Source organism: Eumetopias jubatus, unplaced genomic scaffold (genome assembly GCF_037043125.1).
Source record: "Eumetopias jubatus isolate StellerSeaLion01/CBP00866 unplaced genomic scaffold, mEumJub1_p1.0 scaffold_10, whole genome shotgun sequence".
In the NCBI taxonomy this organism is placed as follows: Eukaryota; Metazoa; Chordata; class Mammalia; order Carnivora; family Otariidae; genus Eumetopias; species Eumetopias jubatus.
This window is the reverse complement of record NW_028274816.1, coordinates 33,520,171-33,544,501: the sequence shown is the minus strand read 5'-3', so window position 1 is coordinate 33,544,501 and position 24,331 is coordinate 33,520,171. Positions and strand designations below refer to the sequence as shown.

The 24,331-nt window shown below is 52.5% G+C and overlaps 1 protein-coding gene across 1 annotated transcript in view; it reads right to left on the bottom strand.

Annotated features, from left to right (window-relative positions):
* CMIP (c-Maf inducing protein) overlaps window positions 1-24,331 on the bottom strand; it is a 227,869-nt gene that overhangs the window by 33,765 nt on the left and 169,773 nt on the right. Inside the window, exons 4-7 of the mRNA XM_028092692.2 lie at window positions 15,961-16,122; window positions 11,339-11,380; window positions 6,339-6,401; window positions 3,717-3,797 (exon numbers count right to left, since the gene is read on the bottom strand). Coding sequence (XP_027948493.1) covers window positions 3,717-3,797; window positions 6,339-6,401; window positions 11,339-11,380; window positions 15,961-16,122 — 348 coding nt within the window. The remainder of the gene's footprint in view (window positions 1-3,716; window positions 3,798-6,338; window positions 6,402-11,338; window positions 11,381-15,960; window positions 16,123-24,331) is intronic.

Below are 24,331 nucleotides of genomic sequence, written 5' to 3'. Positions count from 1 at the left end.
AAAAGCAACTGGATGGGCATCCTCATTTGAGATAAAACAGTGGAGACTTTCTTCACAGCTCTAACTGATTCTGCGGGCCCTCGAGAAAGCTGGGAGGAGAACACGTCCCTCCCACACCCTCCTGCCTGCTCACAGAAGCAAGTTTCTAGAGCTGCTTCGTGCTTCTTCACCTGGAGTAAAGAGGCTGAATTATAGTCCTCAAGCCAACGAGGGGCCTCATTGCTTCCATTCTCCCTACCAGGATGACGCACTTCCATGAGGAGGGCGGCAGAAGCCACGGGGCAAGCTCAGAAGGAAGATACACACGTGTGTGCACACATACACACCCACACACACACACTCACACACACAGAGCACTGGGCTACATAAGGCCCCTGCCTGAAGAGAAAACTGAAACTTGATTGTGCTTCCAAACTAAGGAAGACATCTCAAGTCCCCAAGTCCCCAAGTCCCCTAGTGCCCTGGAAAAAGGCTGTGTGGGTCCTCTCGGGGCCTCATCGCCTCTGTTGTGGAGTGAGGGCTGTAACCGTGGATCTCTATGCCCCCCTTTCACTTCTAAGGGTTTAGGAGTCCATGGAAACTGCTTCAGCTCAACCCTGCTAAAGATAACCATCCTTATCTTTGCTATTAGATTTCTGGAGAGTCAAGGTCATTTTCTTGGAAATGAACATTATAGATGGGTCTGATGGCCTTTCGACATGTGGGTGAGGGACATTTTACCTCTTTGGAAAAGCTAAAAATGCTCTTCCTGGAAAAGCAGGTGGTCAGATCACCCACTGGTCCACTAGGGACCACAGGCACTCTTGAGAATACAGTTTAACAAATTGTTTAGAATCTCCAGGAGAACATTCTAGAGGACTGCTTCCATTTGTATCTAATTTTTATTTCAGTCCAGTGAGTAACACTCTCTGAGACTCTTCTCTAAGATTCAATGTACTCATCCATGAAATGGGACACGTGATACATTTGCCAAAAGATGCACCCTGAGGATAAGGGAGGCTCTAAAGTCCCAGAACACCTCTGTGGTCTATGATTTCCTCCAGCTCCCAAATGTTCCAGTGCCTCCTTAATGAGAAACGCTGCATGCACAGTGAAGAGAAGCCGCTGCTCGTGTGATGCTGACAGTCGTGTAGCTGGTGGGTAGGCACACCCATTAGCCAGTGACTACACTCCCCACACCAGCCAGAAGCCCCAGCTCAAAATAGTGCATCTGGCCCATGGCCGGGAAATAAGCTGTAGGGAGCATGAAATGAGTGACACCAAAGGTCTGCCATGTTTCCTGTGCCTACAGAAGCCACGATCACTGCTTCACGCGCACCTGTCCTTCTGCGGAAGGGACTAATGCCCCTCCATCCTATCTACAGTTCTCTTCTAACAGAGTTCATGGTGTGTAACTAGACGCCAAGAGCAAAGAGCGACACAAAGCTTTATCGTATCCCCAGACGCTGAGGATCACTTGGGGAGCTCTTTAAACGTCAAGTGAGAATTCATGCCTGAAGGTCCCTGATCTCTGCCAGGCCACAACAGATGCTATAAATTGTGGATTTGCCCTGTAGCTGTTCTGAATTTTATCCAGAAAATTATTACATGGTCAACACTCTAGGCCCATAAAACTAACCAAATATAAGGGAGATGTTGTATGGTTAAGCCGTGGGAGGCTGGCCTGAATTTGGACTCTTTTCCCTCGGAAGTCAGATGTCCCAAAAGAAGCATTATTAAACAGCTTATTGATGACCACAGAATACACAAAAATGTTTCTGTGCCCAAGGAGGCATGGGCCCAGACAGTATACCCTGGGGGTTTGGCTCTGTCATTGGTAAGTTGTGACGGGAAGGTCCTTTGCAAAAGAAACTCTGAAATCTCTGCTCTAGACTCTGAAAAGGGTACAACCCTCACCTCACACCACCTCCACAGTGATTTTAAAGTGAACAATCCGAAATCTTTTCCTCTTAGAAGCCTGAAGCCAGAGAGTGCCCCTGAAACTATAAAAGCCCAAATTAGGGCACAAATTTACGCTCTCCACCACTACCATGGGGAACTTCTTTGTCAGTCCCGGAGAAAGAACTGGATGGAGTATTCCTCTCCGCTGTGTTGTGAAAATCAGAAATGCATTTATCTCAAATCAAGGAAGATCTCAGAAATAAGCAGCAATTCAATTATGGTATGGGATTGCCCAGGGCAGACAACGGTAAAGAGAACCCGTAAGGTGCCAGTACCATTCAGAGTGGCTGCTGGAATGCTGTGTTGAGACAGATTCTGAAGCTATCTCTTCAGAGCGCTCGGCAGGAAGGGTGCTGTAATCGACTGATGATGTCTGCCACGAGTGTGGATGGGGCAGAAGAGCACATGTGTCATACACTTCCGTCCGGACTGGGATTAGGGGATTGGTGTAGAGACACAGTGGTCTTCACATGCTGAATCCTGACAGGGCAGGGGGGCAGTAGTCATGGGTACCCCACATCTGACTCAGTGCTCCAACGTGTGCTGCAATTACAGAGATGCTTCCATATCACCCAGGTGACTTGAGTCCTGGTTGGTGGCTGGCTCTGGAGAGCACATTGGAACACTGGCCCTCACATTCGACGGCTGCTCCTCAGCACCCCTCATGAGCACTAAGGGCTGCTCATTGGTTCCCTGAGTGACCTACGGAGCCTTTCTGGGTCCCAGACACCTCACCTATGAAAGGGGCTCCCGGGCTTTCATAGGGTTAAAAGACATGTGACATGCTTGAGCGTCACATTGTGTCTGGCTCTCAGAAGGTGCTCAGTAAATATCTATGAGTAGATGCTAGTTATTCTCATTCCTAGCTGTGGCCCCTGGGGCCAGTGAGCGGACTCTGCTAAGCCTCAGTTTCCCCACGTGCAACATGGAGAAAGCAATGATATTTGCTACTCTCACTGAACTGATAAGAACGCCAAGAGGCCACGCACACTGCCAAGCCTATACTCTATTCAGATTGCCTTTGTTTCCCCTGATGTCTTTTTGCGGTTCCAGGATCCCAGCCAGGACACCCCACTACATTTAGTCCTCTTGTCGCCTTAGGCTCCTCTGGGCTGTGACAGTTTCTAGGCTTTTCTTGTTCTCGATGGGCTGGACAGTTTTGAGCAGTGCTGGTCAGGTGTTTTGCAGAAATGTCCCTCAACGGGGACCGGACTGATGTTTCTCTCAGGACTAAACGGGGCCTGTGGGTTTAAGAGAAGAAGCCCCGAGAGGTACGGCGCCCTGTTCGTCACACCGTATCAGGGTGCATGCCCTCACGTGACTGCGGCTGCTGACCGTGACCCACTGGCAGCGGCTGTGACTTTAGGTTTCTCCACCGTACGGTCACTCTTCTCCCCTTTTCCATACTGTGCCTCTGGAAGGACACGGTGTGCACGGCCCCACTGAAGATGTAAGGAGCTCCAGTCCCCCTCCTTGAGGGCGGAGTGTCTGTAGACGTTTGTGAATCTACACATGGGAAACTTCTCTCTTCTCCCCCAGCCACGCTATTTTTGTTATTTTTACTGCGAAAAATATTCTTCCTGTTGCCTTAAGAAGAAGATAAGAGCCAAGGAGGACAGGCTGCATGAACACCCCAACCTCAACAGAATCCCAACCCCAGTCCCTGGCTGTCAGGCCAGGCCAGACAACCCTGTTCCCCAAATCTTTGGGGAATGGCAAAAGGCTGGGGAAAAGTGAAAGACTGGCTTTGCAGTCGGGCTGTCAGGGGAACTCACCATATTATGCTTGAGGATTCTCTGGACCACGGGAGTGAACACTTCGATGACCACCATGGACCGGGGCCGCTCTCTGCAGTGCTGGGGAGACAGAAGGGCACTGTCAGCACTGAGCCTGGCAGGGTCCACAAGCCTGTGGCCTGTGGCCTGTGGCTCTTAAAGTCTGAGATCGTGGGGCTCCTGGGTGGCTCAGTTGGCAAAGCGTCTGCCTTCGGCTCAGGTCATGATCCCAGGGTCCTGGGATCGAGCCCCGCAACGGGCTCCCTGCTCGGCGGGAAGCCTGTTTCTCCCTCTCCCTCTGCCTCTCCCTCAGCACATGCTCTCTCTTGCTCTCTCTAATCTCTAAAGATTAAATCAAATCTGTAAAAAGAAATAATAAAGTCTGAGTTTTCATCAGATGGTACAGACAGGCGTCCATTTGGACAGGTCCTGATTTACCCCAGGAACACTGTAGCACTGAGGATCAGAGGGCACGGTCTAACAGAGGAGTCTCTTGAAAACTGGGTGCAAGAATGCCAGGCGTTTAGTGTCTGGACCCCAGAATCTTGACAGTTCTGTGGCTTTTCAGTTGTTGGCTTTGATAGGCTGGCAGCAGTCTGCAGGCCATCAAATGCCCCTCTCAGATGTACTTTACTTCATCAGCATGTTTTGTTTTTTCAAAGTGAAATTGAAGGCCTTCAGGTGGAACAGAGGAGACCCCACCACGCGAACATATTTATAACCTGCCCGGGCCTGAAGGTACTGAGTTTCTAACCCCTGGATGAGGACCCTGGACCTGGGATATTAGAAATCAGGGCCTTCCTGGGAAATCCAAGATCAATAAGTTTTCCTCAGATCTTAGGGTTCTGGTTTTGAAATCTGGCAGGCAAGGCTGCCCAGGCGTGTCCAGTGTGGCCCAGCGTGGAGCCAGTGGGGGGTGGCTTCGTTCCCCCTCAAGCTCTCCTCTCTGGGCAGGCCGCCTGGTGGGTGGGGCACTGAGGCTGGGACTCTGACGCCCCAGAGGAAAAGCAGCCTGAAGGCTCACGGGCCCCCTAGGCTCGGACCCCTCCCTCCAAAGGACAGGGCAGCCTTCTATTTGAGGACCAACTGGAGTTCTATCAGGAAATGCCAAAAAGAATGGTTTCTTCTACACCGTGAGTTTTCAAACCAGGAACCCGCAGGTATGATTTACTTTGAACGAAGGTCCACTGTTTTAGAACAAGAGTTTGAAAACCATGAAATCTGGGAGAAACCATACAGCTTGAGAGGAGAACAAGGAACAGATTTGGATGAAATTGGACAAAATACTGAGAGACGAGATGGCCTGCTGTGATAGGTAAGGGAGCAGGATATGAAGCCCTGGGATATGTGACCCCACCCCGGTCGGGGCAGTGCCGGGGTCCAAGAAGGCCCCTGTTTTAGTTGTCTTTAGTCTCACTGAGGCCCAGGGAGGAGGGGGCCTCGATTCAGCACCGAAGCCTGATGCCCGTGCAGGCACGCTCTTGCTTACACACGTGCACGGGCTCAGCCAGACGCTCACCTGCCTGGCCCAGAAGGCACACACTGCCACGTGCCCGGACACGCACACTGAGAACACATGCGGGTGCTTCGGGCCGGCAGGCTGCGCCCAGCCTCTGCGCTGTGGGTCGCCGGAAAAGGTCTCCTGCTGGAGACACTGGGCCAAAGGGGGTAACACGACCCTGTCTCTATAATCTCTGAGGCTCCTGCCCTCTGACAAACAGAGAGAGCATGCTCTCTGAGCGGGGTGCAGAGGCAGTAAGGGCATGGCAGTCCCCTTTCCTCCAGAAACCACCGGGCCTCCCAGGTGCCTGCTTTGCCAGGCCACGTGCTCATCTCGCTGGTGGACATAGTCCACGCCCCCCGCCAAGGACAGGCTGTGGAAGGAGCCAGGGAGGGAAGGAGCATGAGTGAAGTGAGTCAGCAGGTGCTAGAGCAGAGAGTGCTGGGGTAGCAGCAAACCTTGCGTCTCTCCAAGGACATCAAGTCATTACAGTAAAAAAAAAAAAAAAAAAAAAATCACAAGCAAAGAACAAAACAGGACTGCCTGCTGGTTGAGGCCCTGGACTGTTGTAGTGTGTTTTCAGAGTGAGGGATGGCTGCTGCCCGACATGCCCCGGGCACGTTCCATGTAAACCCCCTGCAAGCAGCCTGACTCTGGGTCCAAGGGAGTGGATGGGCTGCTCTGTGGCTCCTCCCGGCTAACCTGGCATCCCCTGCCTGTTTTCCCTGTTCAGGAAAAGCCCCATGGCTGTGTCCCACTGTGGGCCAGCCGGTGCTCAGAGGAGCCGTGGCTAATAATAAACCAGCTCTGACGTCAGGAACCCAGAAAATCTGCTACAAATTTCTCCCAAGACAGCTACCAAGATATTCCAAGGAAAAGCCGGACGCTCCTCCCTGACCCACTGGTTTGGACCCTGGGCCTTGTTTATCACCTGTCTGACAGAGAGACAGCGGTAACTCTAAGAACAGGCTGCCTGACTTGCCTTCTGGCTCTGTCTGGGGCCCTGACCCAGGTCGGGGAAGCCTGGGTTTTCAGCAAATTATGCAAAGCCAACCCCCAGCACACACACACAGAGGCAGGCTGCCTCCTGCAAATACAGCCCCATTTCAGTCATGCCATACCTTGCAAAAGAATTCACAGAGATCTGGTGGTGGATGGTTGTTTTCCAGCAAAGGAGCAATTGCCTGAAAGAAAACAAACAAATGTCAGCTGGAATCTCTAGAAAGGAATCCTATCGGGGTCGGTGCGGGGGGGGGGGCTCATGGCACCCACTGAGAAGCTGATAGAAGCTCTGGGCTGCCCTCCAGGCAAATGCACACTGACAGGGGCTCCGTAACCTGCTGATGTCCGTCCACATCCCCCTCAGATCAACAGGCCCGGATTACGGGGCAGGACGGGATCGTGGTTCTAACCCCAGGCACTGGGGGCAGAGTCCTGGGTGCGAGTTCTAGGTCTGGCACTTACTACAGCCTGTTAGAACAAGCTATTTCCTCTCTCTTAACGCCCGAGTTCCCACCTGGGAAGCGGAGCAGAGAGTCACCAGAAGAACGGGAGGGAGGGCCTGCGGGACGTTTAGCAGGGACCTTGTTCTCAACCCACTGGATGCCAGTCGCAAGCCTCAGCCAGTTGTGACAATCAAAAAGCCTCCTGACACACTTCATTTCATATGAAGGCAGGTTGGAACATCTAACGCCCGTTGAGTTCGTGTCTCACCAAGGCTTCTTGGGCTAGCTGTATGGTTCTTACTGGTTCCCACTGCCATTTCTCTACAAGGTTCCCATGGCCCGAATGACGTCTGATTCTTGATTTTTCCTCCCCTTTCATAATTCCTGTTTTAATGATTGTGCTAAACTTCACATTCAAATAAAATATTTGAACAATGGAAAAGAAACGTGTCCAGACATTGCCAAATGCCTCATGGGGGACAAAACTACACCGAACTGAGGACCCCTGGTATAAAGTCTGAAATAGGGCCGGCTCTCCATAAATATTAGTTACTGGATGGTTAATGCCTAGGTGAAGTCCACTCACATTCCTGTGTGCACACTGAGCACAAGGTTAGCAACGAGGAGACCCAGGACCCAGCACCAAGACTGCCAGGCTGTGTGACCCTGAGTGAGCAACTCAACCTCTCTGGGCATTAGTCTTCTAGCCTATAAAATGGGGAGCACTAGAGTGACTGACTCACAGGGTTGCTGGGGGAATTTGATGAGAGAAAACTGTACAAGTTTTGGAGTCTCAGCCTCAGGATAAGCCCATTGCCACCATCACGGGCCGGGGGAGGGGGGGCTGTCTTGGGCAGTACTGGACATAGCGGCAAAGGGTGGCGATTCTGCCCGACTCCCAGGAGGGCTCTGTGAGGACACGCTCTCCCCATCACTGACTTCCAGGCTTAGACCCTGCCTCCTCAATTTCAGAGGGTCTCGGTGATCAGTTCCCTGCAGTGATGCCTTTGAATATGGGTAGGGACCTCTCAGCAAGGCCTTCCGCCAGGCTTGGGACCATCAGGGAAAGGAAGCATCACTGGATGCCAGGAAGAGATGACCTCACTTGTGCGAATGCATCCCTGTGAAGGAGGAAGTCAGTGATACTGAAGTTCTGCTGTGTAGCACCGCCAACCAGGCTGACCAATGGCCCAGGGTCTTACCTGTCTAGGGCGGCACCGTCCAGCACAGTGCAGATCACGTGCAGGGTTGAGCCCCTTCACTCATGCCAGGCCCCTCTTTCTCGAGAATGAGTCAAGGAATAAAGGAGTGGGAAGGATTTAAGTGCCCAGAGTGGGCGTCAGGCAGGGGCTCTGTGCTTCCACGCTATTATCTCATTTGATCCTCATGACAACTCTGTGAGGTCAAGCGGGAGCTATTCCCACTTGTACAGATGAAGAGACAGAGGGTAGGGGAGGTTACCAGTCCTGCCCTGGTCACAGAGTTATGATTATTTTAAAAGGTATGATTAATAAAAAGAGCTTATATTCTGTGGACTCTTTCTTTAAGCCCGGCCCTTGGCTGAGCATGTTAGGTGCATTAGCTCACTGAACCTTCCCAGGAACCCTGTAAGAAAGGCATGCCCATTTCATAAATGAGAAGACTCAGCCTTAATATGTCATATTAGCTGAAAATGATTGGAATGGCCATCTGGTTAAATAATAATATTTTAGAGCCAGTAGAAAGTATGCGTGGGCCAACGGTCCTCAACTAGGGTTGACTCTGCCTCCCAGGGGATGTTGGCACGTCTGGAGCCACATTTTTGATCATCGACAGGGAAGAGTTTCTGGCATCTAGTGGGTTAAGGCAGGGATGCTGCTCAACATTCTACAATGCCCAGGACCGGCCCCCCAGAAGCAATGATTCATCCCCAAATGCCACAGGTACTGAGGCTGGAAACCGTGGGGCACATGGGCACGAAGAGACTTGAAAGCATCCCCAAGATGTGTTACAAGAAAGAACCAACGCAGAACAGCCCATCTAGCAATGCACCATTAATGCTGAAAACAAAAAATAAAAACACAGCCGTATCCGTGTGGCTTTGTCACCACCTGAAAACCGCCAGGGGCTTTCTCTGAAGAGGACAGTGGGCTAGGGTGAAATCCTTTTTCTTCCTTCCTTCCTTCTAATGAAATTATTTTCACGGAATACTTGCAAAAGTATTTTTAAAGAATATCTTAAAGATATTTTCAATACAATAAAACTAAAGTTCTCCCATTGCTTGCCCAAGGTCACAGGGGGTAGTGGGGGGTGGGCCTGGGGTCTGCACCGGCTCAAAACTTGAGCTCACACTGAGCTTCAAGCACGTGGGACGGCAGCTGGGGTCTGGGCTCCAGGTCCATGCACGTCCAGTGATGTGCCATCTGTTACCAGCACAGAGAGATGCCCGACCCCAGATGGGCCGCATAAAACCAACTCAAGTCACTTGTGAAAGTATTTCTGAAAAACAAGCACATTAAAAACATACCAAGCCCTGCTGGGAGAAGACTAATTGCCAACCGGTCAAATCAGATAATGTCATCTCTGGACAGGAAGGCCGCTTCCCAATGATGATAAGGGCACTGGTAATCAAGAGCACTGGAAGGGAGGCTGTAAAACGCAGGGCTGAGGGGGCAGACCTCAGATAAAATTCTTCTCTGTTCTCGGGCACGTCTGTTGAGCAGGGGAGCTTAGCCCAGCCCAATTAAGGGGTCAGCCTCACCAAATTAGCTGGATAAAAGCAGCCTGGATCGCTCAGATCAAAATTCCTTTCCCAGGCTCATCCCCAGTCCAAAGCCCTCACCCGTCCTCCAGGGTTGAAGAGCAGGGGGCGGGGGGTGGATCCATAGGTAGCGCCAGCAGGGAGAGGAAGGTGCCAACTCCTTCCCTGGTACCCATGTCCCTGCCTGCTTTGCCAGTCTTGCTGCTCTGCCTTTCTCATGCCGGGCCCTCTCCCTGGACTGCCTTTCCCTGGAGCACTCCTACCCCTCCTTTAAGATCCAGTTTGCTCACCTCCACCTGGAAGCCCTCTGGCATCCTCCTCCCAGCACGCTCATTGGCAGAGGATGTTAGGTATCTGCCCTCTGTGCTCCCCTAACACTCCAAACAAATCTCAACCCCTGATTATCGGCCGACCTGCCAGGTTCTTCTAGCACACAGTAAATCTCTCAACAGCAGCTCTAGGTCTGTGGAACACAGACTAGTGTTTGGTACATACTTGTCTTTACATGTCAACAAATGTTTGTTAAATGAATTTACTAATTAGTGGTATACCAGAGAAAGGTGGTGGTAGTGAGTGGGGGCACCCAGGTTGACAATCCCCCTGTTCTGGCAAGAGAAGGCAATGAGTGGTCAGGATGCAGCAAGGGGAAAAAAACAAAACAAAACAAAAAACCTTTTATATTTTTAGCAAATTCTCACTGACCACCTACTATGTGCCAATTCCCACTGAACACCTACTATGTGCCAGCCACTGTAGGCGGGACTCCACAGAAGCTGCTGCCTCTACTCTCCATAATAAGTGGCCTAGGACCCACCTCCTTTGGTACCCACAAGACCCAGCTGGGGTGAGGAGGGTGAATCTCCAGGCTGGGCTTGCCAGGGCCAAGTGGGTGGGCCTACGAAATCTTCATTTGGCTCAGAGGGGCATGGAGTTGGCATCCTGCCCCTGTTTCAAAGGCTGTAGCCGTAGGACCGCTGGGGCAGGTGAATGTCCTTTCAGGGCACAAAAGGCTTTGCCTCTCACTTCCATCTCAAGTTCTGCCTCCCTACTTCCCACGTCCTTATGCTTTACAGTCCAGCAATGCCGAAGCTTCCAGAATTTACCACGTTGTTTTACATCTCGATGCATGTTTTGTTTCCTCTCTCTGGAATGCCTTTACTCTGTTTTGCCATCTGGCGAACTCCTATTGACCCTTCAAAACCCAGTTCAGACATCATTGCCTCCAGGAAGCACCATGGCTTTTTCTCCCAGGTGAGTTTATCACTCTCCTCTCTATACTACATCCTGTTTTTGCTGTGGTCTCATCTGTCTTCCTACAATAGATGATAAACCCCTTGGGAGCAGGGCCTGTCTTCATTACCTATGGATTCAAATACATGGCACAGTGCTTGGAACCCAGTAGGTGCAACCTCATTTCTCTCTAGTGAGAGTCACATTTCAGAGCTTAAAATCACCCAGGAAGCTATTTTACCCCAAAGACGCTTACATCATAGTCAAGTCCCAGAAAATATGACCTCACTTTGTGTATCAGAGAGAATTAAATCCAGGTTCTATACGTGGACTAATTAGGAGACACGTCCTGGGGCAAGAAAGAGAATATTTACCTCTCAGCTAATAGGGTTATGCCTCTGAATAAACTATATGCTCTCTGCCATCTGCCTTCAACTCCCCCCAGCATACTCAGGAAGGAGGAAGCAATGAAGACACATTTGCTACAAACCTCAAAGACTGATAATGATGCACCCCCCCAATCAACTGGGGCTCTGAAATGTGCAAAGGCAGGAGGCAGACACATCTGGCTTGACAGAAAAGATAAGATTGAGCGAGGTCGCCATGCTGGTGGATTACACCGGTGCTTCGAGAAGTCACTCAGACAGGGGCAAGGACTGTGGGCCCTGGGAGGTGGACAGAGGGAGAGGGCTCTCGAGAGACTTACCACAATGATGTTCTCATGCTCCTGGGTAGTCAAGTTTGTGTTCTAAGGGAGTGAGCGGAAAGTAGAGGAGGTAGACAAAAACAAAACAAAACAAACCACAATATTAATCAAACGGAACGTTTGCATCTTAAAGGTCCAAACAGTTTAAAACACTTTCAGCCTCTCAGAGTGCAGGTGTTGCTTTGTCTTAATTAAGCAGATCAGAAAACCCTCCAAGGCTCAGCCAGGAAGGGAAAAGAGTATGACTCTGGGGTGGCCGGGGTGCGGGGGGGAACGACACCGAGTTTCGAGTCCCAGTTTCACCCCTGTGAGTTATGTGACCTTGAACCAGTCACTCCTCCTTGGTGAGGCTCCGTTTCCCCTTCCATAAAGGAGAAACTTCCATAGGCTTCAGTGAGAGGATACAAAGAGGGGGCTTAACCCCGTGCTCCATGCTGATCATACAGATGCTACCGGGAAGCCAGAAGGCAGGTTCACGGTAAACACGGAAAGAAACAGACTTTTGAATCTTGACCGTGTGCCAGGCTTTCAGGCACCTCACATACATTATTTCAGTGGTTCTCCAGCTGGGTTCCCAGGGAAGAATGGTGCTCCATGAGCCAAACAAGTTTTAAATTCGAATTCTAGCAATTAGCTTGCAAAAAGAATAATAAGTTGAATGGATTAAATTTGTTTCATTTTGAGGGTTTTTTCCTCCCTGATCTGGAATTTTCTTACCCAGTGGGTGCCTATTACCACCATCCTGTGAATACACGACCGAGGAAAGGAATGAACACACGAGAAGCGAGAAATCGTGGGAAAACCCCGGAATGGTCACTATTGTCTTCTCTGCTAGTTTCACGGCATGCTCTGTTGTGCCCGTTCGTCTCGGTGGGCACGGGCTCTCACCGGTCTCCATTCAGGTCTCCTAACAGAGCCACGTCTGCCTCCTTGTCTCGTGCTGCCTCACTGGACAGCGAACTAGCAAGATAGAGCATTCCTGGGTTCTAGAAAGAGCCCCACCTTGTTCACCACCTAGCTTCAGCTGTAAGGAGCATCAGGATACCCAAGGAGTTTACAACCAGCTGAAGCAAAAGCTAAGCCAGGGGGCCGTGAACATGCTTCTGCCTGGCTGGCCGAGGCAGGAGGACCGCCACGGAACCTGGACCAGTGTCTGTGCTCCTCAAGTCCCCAGGTCCCCATGGAGACAGCCTGGCCCAGCTTAGAATCCAGGAACACGTGGAAGGTGGAAGGATGTTTCTTGGATTCCAAAGGCTTTTTCTTTTTGTGGACACTGGTAGCGTTTAAGGAGCCCATTTGTGGTAGATTATTAAACATCAATAATTTTTCTGATGGAAAGCTTTGGTCTTTCCTTAGGACTGACGGCAAGCTCCCCATGCCTCAGGCCAGGAGTACACTTCGTAATCCTCACCCCACCCATTTCTTTCTTACAGTGCTTCTCCTCCTCTCCCATCGACAGATGAGCTACCTGAGCCCCAGGAGCTGCTTGCCCAGGAGCACGGGGAAGAGAGGTTGGGGTGGGGGTTGGACCACTGTCTGTCCTGATGCCAAAACATGCATCTCTAACTACTGAGCTCTGATGGTTGGCCCACGCAAGGGACGGTTCCATTTCTCAGGCTGTGCTGGGCAGCTCTGAAGGGTCCAGCCCAGTCCTCACCACACCTGTGCACCTTCCCAGCAAGAGCGAGCATAGATGCCAGTTCCTTTGACCCAACCGCTGGTGGAAGCCTGTGCCATTCTGCAGGGACACTTCTCTCCACCAAGGCCATTTTCCACCCTGGGTGGAAAGCACTCACTAATAGCCAGTGCATCGCAGGGGACGTGGGAACCCTAAACTGAATGGTCACTCTCTCTACTCAACTCAACAAAGGCCCGGGGGGTCAGGGATGTGGCTTTTTTTGGCCAGTGGATGGACAGTCCTTTCTCAGAACCAAGAGCCCCCCCCTCCCCTTTCCTCACTCTCTTCCTTGGGATCCTGCCCACCTTCCAGTAGCTTTGGGGACACCTGGAGCCTCCCAGGAGACCCGGGGAGCAACCTGAGTAAAGAGAACAAATAATCTAGCCCATATATTCTAAATAAAAAAGGGCAAGGAGCAGGAAGGATCTGTTTGTTTTTCCACCCATCCCCCTAGACCCTTCAGCTGAGAGAGCTTAAGGTCAAGATCACAACCATCTCCCATGACAACAAAAATGTGACCATTTATCAAGTGCTCCCTGTATATCAGGCACAGGGCCAGGCGCTTTGTATGTATTAGAGCACTCGATCCTTAATTCTATGGAATGGGTGCTCATCTTCGCCCCAACTCACAAAAGAAAATGGTACTGAGAGACCTAGTACATTGTCCAAGGCCAGTTAGCACCTGAAGTGTAGAACCAGGTCCTTCTGCTTCTACAACACCTGTTCTCAACCATCATGTCCTACACAGCTGGGGCGCTCCCTGCCCCACTAGAAAGTCTCTACCAATTTATGCTACCTCTGTGCATGAGAGCGTGAGCTTTCTAAAAAAACAGATCTGGGTGTGGATCCTGGCCCTCCACTTATGCAAGCGACAGCCTCTCTGAGCCTCTGTTCACTCGTCTGTACATTTTAGGACTTACCTCGCAGGGTCCCTGGAGAAATGTAAAGTATCAGCTCTAAATGCCTGCCAAAGCAGTGGTCACAGAGTATGTACTCAAAAAACGTGTCACTCAGAGAGGCCCTAAGCCTTCCTTGAGGGGCTGCTGCCTGGGCTGCAGTCCCAGCTCTGTCCCCTACCAAACAGCAGTGCTTGTCTATCAAAGTGAATAATAATGACCCCGTGCCTGTCACACGGTAGGTACACAGCAGATACAAGTTTCTTCCTTTTTTCTTTTCCCTTTAAATGCCTTTCTCTTTCCACCCTAGTGCTTGGGGGTCAGATGATTTTTAAAACCTTGGCCTGAGAGGTGATGCAAAGGCCCAGGGACACACGGTCTATGCAACATGTAAGACGGAAACAAATGTTGCCAGAAGCTGGTGGTAGAGCCCACCTGCCGCCTTCCCCGTCGTCCTGACAGCGAGCCTGATCTACTGATGGTGTGGTGGTGGGGTGAGGACTGGAGGAGCAGAAGGGGTGGGCGATGTGGCCTTGCAGTGGGAGGGAGGGAGCCCTAAGGTGGAACTTCCAGCCCCACTGCTTGCTCAGCAGGTTGCTGAGTGTCTCGGGGCCTCAGTTTCATCGATTGTATAACGGAGACAGCAAGGCCCAGCTCTCTAGGGCAGACGTACTACCTGAGACGTTGTGTGCGTGGCACCTGACACCTGTTGGCACATGGCAGGTGCTTACTGATGGTGAGCAGCCAGCCCGGGCTCGGGCTGGGAAGCCAGGAGGGAACGTTGGGTATACAGCACCTGGCCTGGTCTCAAATTCCAGACCGTGACTGTGATTCATTTCAGAGCCAGAGTCTTTGCTCTTCTGTGAAATGAACCCATCTCACACCTGAGGGCATGGTCTCTGCTTCCCTACCTGCAACAGTCTTTACTGCCTGTCTTCTACTTCTTGCCCCCACTTGCTTCCAGGGCAAGGGACCCTCTATTCAGCAGATGTGGAAGGCCTGGGCCAGTTTCCTGGACTGACTGGCAGCAACCAGCCTGGGTCCACAGAGGAAGGGGTGGTTCTAGGCAGCAAGGAGCTGGTGCGGGCTCAGAGGGAGCATCTAGAAGCTACTCCGGGAATCGGGCATGCCAGGAGAGCAGGGGCCCGTCCCAGGGGAGGGGGACAGAAGCACCACTCTGGTGGCCATGCGGAGTTTAAATCAGGAGTCATCAACGCCAGGTCTCCAGGGGGCCAGGCAGGCAAACAAACGAGACAAGTGTTAGTATTTGGGGAAGCGCTGACAAGATGGTTGGGGCAGAATAAACAGTGCGTTTCCAAGCAGCTGTCACCTCCCTGTGAAAACAGCGGGACCGACACTGATTGAGGCCCTCGCTCCTGTCTGTCCCCCTGGGGGAACGTGGGCTCCAGGAGGACAGGGGCTTGTCTTCGTCCCCACGCCCAGGACGGTGTCCGGCACAGTGCACGCCCTCATGTGGGGCTGCCTGGCAAAGCCAAGCTGTGTTGGCTGCAGGCTGCTGCCGGAATTTCTGCTGCTGGGCGGGTGGTGGGGGCAGAAAGCCATCGCTGCCTGGGCCCCTGGAGCTGATGCAGGCCAGGGCGGGGGGAGGATGGAGACTGGCAGGGCCGGCCGGCCCCAATGCCGAGGGGCAGGGAGGAAGTGCCGTCTGGGGGCTTGACCGACGTGCTCCGGCTCGGGGACGAACTGGAAAATTCTGAAACTGGCTGCCACCATCATCTCCACCCGCCCAGCCTCAGGCCCAAGACTGGTCCCCCCATGTTCAGGGGTGGGGCCTGGCAGGACAGCAACACCTGCCCCTTCACCCCTGCCCCTCCCCCGGGGTGCTCAGCTGCAGGCACTGGGGACAAACCTCCTGCTGGGCTCCCTCAGGCTGGGGGACACCGCTCACCTCCTTGGAATGGGGAGACAGCACAAACTCAGGTCCAGTTCTGCTGCCAGGTATGGCGTTGTGCTCAGCCGAGGGAAAGGAAAAAAACTTGAAGGCGGGGGTGGGGGGTGTGCAAAATCAAGCAGGAGGAATGTCTTACCTCTGAGAGCAGTTTTGAGACAATTTCCAGTGGGGCTTGGTTGATGGAGTCATCCTGCAGGGGGGATGTCAGGGCCATGTCCACCAGAGTCCGGATCTCCTTCAACACAACTTCCCAACGGCTTGGGTTACTCAGGACTTTCTTATATTTGTAAATCTTTTTCTGGTCGGGAGAGAGAAGGAGACACGAACATGTTATTGACATGCTGAGGGCAGAAGTCGCAAGATGATCAGAGAAACCAATGCAATAGATGTGTAAGGCCCTGATAAACTGTCGGGGTGGACCACCCTGTAAGAAACGGACTCCCAGAGAAAGGCAAAGTCCAACCAGGCCTCCCAGACACTAGCCGAGAAGTCTTCACACTGCTTCCAATGACTTAAAAAAAAAAAAAAAATGAAGAGGTTTCTCTTTCAGATCACATCTGCCAAACGTACTCCCTAAGTATTCACACACAGTCAGAGTGGGTGCATTCCAGGGTGCACAGAGGGACCTTCTTTGAGTTGGAGGCACGGTTTCTCTCATCCCGGTCCTAAGACGTCCCCCTGGAGAGTGGAGTCCAGCTAAGAAGAGGGACAGACAGGCTTGGGGCCAGGAATTCAACTCCGGCTAGGTGCTGACAAGCCCGGAAGCCCCCAAGAAACGTTAAGGCAGTCCTCAGTTTCCTCCTGGTGAGTAAGAAGAGCATTCTCACCTTTGCTCAGGGTCACGTCCAAAGCCGGACAGCCCTGGGGCGAGGGTTCCTGTCTCCCGCGATGTGAGGCAGAGTTCCGCCTCTCTGACATCATGGAAACAGCAACCCTCAGCAGGCGGAAGACCCAGCCAAACACCCTCCCAGCTCTGCAGCTGCCTGCCCACTGCCGCCCTGGCTCGCCTGGGAGTCTCCCGCTGGATGAACTCCTTCATTAAGTGCTCTGCTCCCTGGGGAAAACCTAAGTTTAGTGTCACCGAGCCAGCAGCCAGCTGGGGTGACAAGTCGCAATCTCTGAGCCAGAGTCCGAATGAGGGAGTGGCAGGGAGGAGGTCAGGGTGCCCCTCTGGCCCCGAGGCTGCCAGGGCTCTCCTTGATCATTTAGTTTCTGAGTTTGGAATTGCAAAGTGGTCTTGGACCCCAGGGCCTTCAGGGAAGTATCTGGGGGAACCTATTCCTTATCAACCTGAGTAGTTAACTGTGCTGAGTGAGGCCTCGCAGTGGAACACAGGATAGACTGGAGGCAGGCCCAGTTCTTACCATAAAGCATACCACCTACTGAGCCTCAGTTTCCTCCTCTGCAGACGAGGCATGAAAATATTCTGCAGCCTCTTTCAGTGTGTGACCTTCATAAATTCTGGACCCACGTGGCCCACTCTCTGTACGGAGTCACATTCGAAGGCAGAGGCCAAACAGAATAGACACTGGCAACAAAAAGGGAACCTGGATTCTTAACCTGTCTCTTTGGAGAAACTTCATGAGGGTGAAATGGACAACCCACAGCAACGCAAACAGGATCCCACTTTCTTTCTCCCGTTTGTTCCCAAACTCCATGATTTTCCAGAGTCTCTCACTTGCTAATCATGCCCCATCATCACCACCATCACCCACATAGCTAACTCACAACACAGTCTGTTGCCCCTCATCATCCCAGATCTTTTTAAATTTTTATTTACTTAAGAGAATGAGCACCGGTTGGGGGGGGAGGGGCAGAGGCCGAGGGAGAAGCAGGCTCCCCACGGAGCAGGGAGCCCGATGCGGGGCTCGATCCCAGGACCCTGGGATCATGACCTGAGCCGAAGGCAGACGCTCAACCGACTGAGCCACCAGGCGCCGCAATCCCCGATCTTTCTTATGTAAATCAACGTAGCTTGTCCCCCCAGCCCCCCGCACTCTTGCACCTGCTGGCTGGCCTGCCTGCCCACGACAGCCTCTCCATTCTCCCTCTTGGTCCGGCTGTGCTGTGCCAGTCACCATCCCTCATCAAGAACTAGGAGACAAGTCCTCTCTGAGGGGCGGCAGGCCAAAAGAAACAAACAATGGGGGGATTAGCATCATTTTCTTCAGGTGGGGGACATGACTTGTCAATCATTTTAGATCCTGTAAGGACTGGAAGACATACATGGGGAGCTCTGTCAGGAGAGGGTATTTAGTGAACAGTGAATACGGTCGGGGGGCGGATGATGGTGACTATGAGGATCTGTTGAGCCCCGTGAATTTCATGACAAGACGCACCCAGTTCCCTGAGGCCCCAGTCCCAGTCACCGTCAGCCAGGAGCATGGCCACCTCCACACTGCCTGGCCTGTACAAACACAGCGTGCCCAAAGTCTAACACCATGGGGACACTTTCCAAGGCAAGAACCCGATCCATCCCTGAAGATGAATGCTCCTTTGAGTCCTGGACACAATGGTTTTGCTCTATACCCAGAGAATTGCTTTATTTTTAAATGACTGTGAAATGGTCACAGAAACTCGCCATATATGAAGTCCCAAAGAAAACCACACGATTCATATCCATGTCTTCCCACGGTAGAGTCTAGAGTCGAAAACGGTCTGAGCCGAGCCGTTAGGGCCCTATCTTCCGATCAGCAGCAAGTTATTTACCTTTGAAAGAATAATGACTTAATTCTTTTTGTGAAAATGATGCCTGTTCATTGTAAGACACTTAAACCGTGCTGGAAAGCACAAAGAAGACAGTGAGTGAAAAAAGGCCTCAAAAATCCCACAACCTAGAAATAGCTATCATTAATCTTTGGTGAACACTGTTCCACCCAACCCTCACTGAAACTTTGCCAAATACAGCCAGCGTGTTGTGTGTGGGGGGTGGTGGGGGTACAGGGAGGGGAGGGGCATTGAGTGCTGTCCAAAGCTCCCCATGCTCAGACATCCCTGAGGCTCACACATCCCTGAGGCAGCAAGGTCCAGGCAAAAGGGCTTACTGGGCAGCATTAGCCTCAGCGCTCACCGACACACCCCTCCTTACAGGGGAAGGACAACAGTTCTCTTGCGAGCACCCGCAGCCCTTGCTTAACGGGGCCTCCCCAGGACCTGCGGGTGCATTCAAATCCAGAAGGTCCCAGGGCTTGTGACAAGGGCCAATGCCTAAAGAGCACATACTATGCACCAGGCACCACGCTGAGCACTTCTGGGCATCATCTCACTCCAATCTCACAGTAACCCTGGAGCTGAGGACCTGCCATGGGCTAAGCAGCCCCCAGAGCAGACCCTAAGACAAGAACCCAAGTGCAAACTGTTTCTTTATTTGCAAGGCGTTGTAGGACACATCAGTGCAGGGGGGGGAGGAGAAGGCAATCATTAACAGGGCACCGCCAAGCATTATGACTGGGCCACTGTGGGGCGGGCTGTGAATCCCGTGGGGACTCAAGGAGACCGTGCCCCGCCCCCCCCCACCCCCCAGGGAGCGAGGAAGCTGCAGCATTTACCCACCAACTCCCTGGACACTGCCCTACTTCCAGCTGCCCTGTGCCCAGGACAAAGGGCTCCCACAGCAAGAAAAGAACATGGCCCCAGGCAGTCACATGCGGTCCCGGTCCCGGTGAGCAGTCTTCCGAGCAGAGTGGTTGAGGGGCTCATCTGCAACATCTGCTACAGGACTCTAGTGTCCCGTTTACATACAGGGCTCTCACGGCCAGAGAGGTGGCATGACTCGCCCAAGGTCACACAGCTAGAAAGCAACAATTCAATGGAGTCAGAATCGGCTCTGGTTAATTCCAAAGGTGTCTCTCTCTGTCACATCTGTCAGGGCCAAGGCAGACAGTGAAGAGGAGGGATAGATTTGCCAAGAGACACGGTGATGAAGGGGGTCAAGAAAGCTTGGTGGCATACGGTGAGGGCCAGGACAAGTCCACGGGGGCTCGGAGAGCCGGAGGCAACCGGGGGGCGGAGGCGCTGTGGGAGGCGCTAGTATGAACAGCAGGTGGACAGCAGGACTCTGAAATCATGGTGGGGGCGGGGAGGACAGGCTGCCGGGCCCCACAAGAGGCGCTAAGGTCTGGGACAGGGCAGCCACAGGGCAGAGGGAGGCCTGTCCAGGACCCACAGGGACCCACTCACTCTGCCTTGGGTGACAAATGAGCAGGTTTCATCCCAGGAACTCTGATGAGCTCATCAGGTGTTGAATCGCCATGGGGCTGGGGCTGGGGACACCTCTGGAACCTGACCCTTTGGCTTTGCAGGACTGTCCTCTCCCTGAGCCCCTTCACCAGGAGGGGTGGGTGACCTCTTGCCATGTTCAGCGTGGGGTCCATGGGCCACCGGATTCTTTCAGCAGGGGCCCTGGAATTCTCCACGAGGGGCTTAAAGCAGGAGTCGGCGAAGTGCGGTAGGGCGCCAAATCCAGCCCCTGGCTTCATTTTGTGCAAGGAAGCCCAGAATGTTCTTAGGGGTTGTGAAGCGAAAAACCCCAAAGAACATGGGACAGAAATCCGGTGTGGCCCACAAAGCTGCAAATATTTGCTATCTGGTCCTTTTAGAGAAAAAGCTTGCCAACCCCTAGCTTTTCAGGGCAAAGCCAGTCTAGGAGTAAGTGGGCAGAACGCTGCTCAACATGGTGAGCCGCCAGGGAGATACCGATTCAAACCATGAAGAGACACCACTTCACACCCACCAGGCGGGCTGTAACCAAAAAGACGACCCCGGGTGTTGGTGAGGACCTGGAGGACTGGGCTCCGTGCGCACTGCTGATGGCACCGTGCGGGAGCACGGCACCACCGGAGAACAGTTTGATGGTTACTTAAAGCATGAAGCATACATTTATCATAGATCCAGCAGTTCTGTTCTTAGAAATCTGCCCAAGAGAAATAAAAACAGACTCTACACAGACACATGGACACGAATATCCATGGCATTATTCATAATAGCCTCAAACTGGAAACAACCCACATGTCCATCACCTGGTGAACAGGTAAGCAAAATGTGATCTATCCAGACAATGGACTAGTATTTGCAGTAAAAAGGGTGGATTTATTCATACATGCTACAATATGGACGAACCCTATAAACGTGAGCTAAGTCAAAGAAGCCAGGAGCAAAACATATCTTGTAGGATTCCTTCTCTACGAGATGTCTAGAAAAGGCAAATTTACAAAGACAGAAAGCGGAATAGCCATTGCCTGGGGCTGGAGGGGGGGGTGGCAACAGGGACCAGACCGCAAACAGACATGAGGGCATCTTTTGGGATGATGGAAATATTCTAAAACACGACTGTGGTAATGGTTGTACCACTCCATGAATTTACTGAAGTCACTGAATCATACACTTACAATTGGTGGATTTTAAGGTATGTAAATTATACTTCAATTAAAGTGTTTGAGAAAAAAATCCCAACCTAGGCAGGCAGAGGAGGACATGAGACAAAACCAGAGCTGGTATTGTTTAGTGGCCAAGAGCACAGATTTGTAACAGCAGACTTCAGTTCAAATCTAAGCTCTGCTTCATCCATCCACCTGTCCACCCACCCACCCATCCATCCACCTGTGCATCCATCCATCCATCCATCCCTCCTTCCATCATCTATCCAACCATTCAACAAAAATTACCAGGAACCATCTCCTATGATGTGCCAAGCCCTGTGTTCGGCGCCAAGGGTCTCCAGAGTGAGCAAAGCAGACAGGCCCCAAGTGCTCGTGGAACTCACGGTCTATTCCTTGTACCTAGTTGCCTCATCTGCAACGTGGGGTCGGACTGACTACTGCCCAAGGCTTCCGAGGCTCTTCCATGAGATAATATCTATAAAGCACCTAGCCCCACTGCTGGCTAACCAGCAGCTCTCATTCTTGTCACCTACCAAGTCCTAGAAGTGAGTAGTCCAGAGCGGGTGGAACTTAGGAGCGCTCCTGGCATCCGTGACTAAGCCCCACCAGCTCCCGAAACAACAGAGCCAGCAGGAAGAGCCTCCTGCCTCCTGTGTGGCAGAGCCAGTCACTCCATTGCAGTCCTCACCCTCTGCTCATCAGGGAGGGGACGTTACCTGGGCAACATCCGCCATCTCTCCGGCAACTGCTCCCACGGCAGAGACAACCACAGACGCCCGGGGTTCTTGGCCTGGGAAAGCGGAGCCTGTCGGCTCCTCCACGGGAGACAGGCTGTCACCGGGAGTGTGCCCCTCACCAGGAGAGGCGTGACTCAGAATGTGCTGGAAGCACGCCTCCCGGTGATGGGGCTGCTGTGCTGGTTGCCGCAGCCTCCGAGGCTCAGGCTCACACAAGCACGCATGCTCCCCACCACCTGTCATTAAAGGAAAGGCGGCACGGGAGCTCCTTGGAGCTGCCGAGAAAAATGAGCCAGGGAGGAACTGGACTGGCTTTTAGAACTTCTTTCCAGTAGACGGCCCACAGCTGTGCTGCCCAGGCCCAAAGTCCCTAGCCCCATGTGGCTACTTACATTTAACTTAATTAAAATGAAATGCCATGAAAAATTCAGTGCCACGGTCCCACTGGCCACACTGCGGCTGCCTGCTAGCCACAAGTGGCCAGTGGCTACCATAGTGGATGGTGCAGAGAAAGACCATTCTCATCACTGCAGAAAGTTCCATGGGGCAATGCTGTTCTAAGGTCCTGGGGCCCCCCGGTCACCAATGTTACCAGAAGACCAGCAACACATTCAGAGCCTCTTCCCACACTCAGCCAGCACTTTGGGGCCAGAATGTAAGTAGCACCCTTCCCACCTGTCCTGCTGTTCTGGCTTTCCCTCCCAGGTCTACAGGGTGGTGTCCCCAGATGTCCCCCGCGCATCCAGGAAGACTGACTGGTTGGGCAACTTGTCCAGGCTCCCCGATTCCTAGACAGGGGCCCTTGACCTCCTCATTCCTTCATGACTCACTATGGGGCTGTGTGGGTAACTCGCCATCCCTGCCAAGCAGTGTGCTTCTGGGGCCCCAACGCTTGGGCTGCTGGCCTTCTCGTTAGTCCTCCAGAGTGACTGGATACTACATCTTAAATCCTTCTGGCATCAAAGACCGTCACTTTGCCTTCAGATACAAGCCTGGCCTGTGGCCAGCCCACGCGTGTCACCCCGACTGCCCAGTTGGCCCTCAGGTCTCGACCCTCAACCTGAGACAGCGCATAACCTCCCAGGCCCCTGTGGATGTGCAAAGAGATGCTAATTTAGCAAATACAATTACTGGGCTGTTACCTGCTGGTATAATTAATTGACAGATGGATTCATCAGTGATTACCCTCCAGGGACTCAGGATTTTCAAGAGTGTAGGGATGCCTACTCTGGCCACTGGCTCCATGGGGGCAGTGGGAGTAAGAGAAAGGACACAAAAATGAGACACAGGCCTAGCCCTGGCCTGCCCCCCCACTTTGGCTGGCAGGTAAAGCCTGGCTCAACTCATACTCACAAAGCTATGAAACACAGTAATACTGGCTACCACTTATCCAGTGGTTACCATGTTCCAGGAACAACCATCCTGCATAATGACACAAGTGACAAGTGACACAAGAGCGTAATGGTTATCATTTCTGGAGCGCTCTCCACAGGCCAGGCCCTGTGTGAAGCACTTTATATAATAAAGTAACTTTTTGAATCTTCCCAACCATTCAACAAGGTGTGGGATATAATTGGGCCCATTATACAGAGGAGAAAAACCGAGGCCAGGAGCAGTTAAGTCCTGTGGCAAGTAAGAACCAGAGCTGGAACTGGGAGCAGGTGTAGCTGTAGATCCTCAGGGTCCGACCACTGAGCCACTCTGACAGGCACACCTGAGAGCTTCCTCTGCCTTGATGGAGGCTGCACCCCTGCTCCGAGACGCACAAGAAGTCCTTTAAACTGGAGAGGTGAGACTGGCCCATGACAGACGACCAACTGCAGCTGGGCGTCCAGTTGACACCTGCCTGGAAAGCCAGGTCCTGGGGAGACGGACAATTTGTTTGAAAGAGGGGAAAGAGCCCGGGCACTCAGCCCCCTACGTGCCCACTGGAGGCGGTCTCTCCACAGTCATTAGTGCTTCCAAGGAAACAGCGGGAACTCGGGCACAGCGTCCCAAGTGCCGTCTCAGGGGCATCGGCCGGTTGCCTGGGCAACCACGCATCTGGCTGATGAGGAGAGGAACAGGCCTTGGTGCCAGGCTCCCCACCAGGCACTCCATCCTACCTGGCACTTCAGGGCCTGCAGAACCCTTGGCAAAATCCAATCATCACCCAGATCGGTCTGACCACATTTAAAAAGATTGCACGTGGCTATTTTCCCCCCTAAGCTCTGAGTTCCTCGAGGGCAGGGATTATGTCTCGTGGGCTTCTGCCTTGTTGTATGTGGTGACTGGAGCTTCTCTCAGTGTTTATAAAATGAAGGAAAAACGAAGGTTAGAAATAATGGCTGACATGTATGAAGTGCTTCTGCTGTGCTGAGCACCAAATCTAGTCTTTTAAAACCCACCGAGT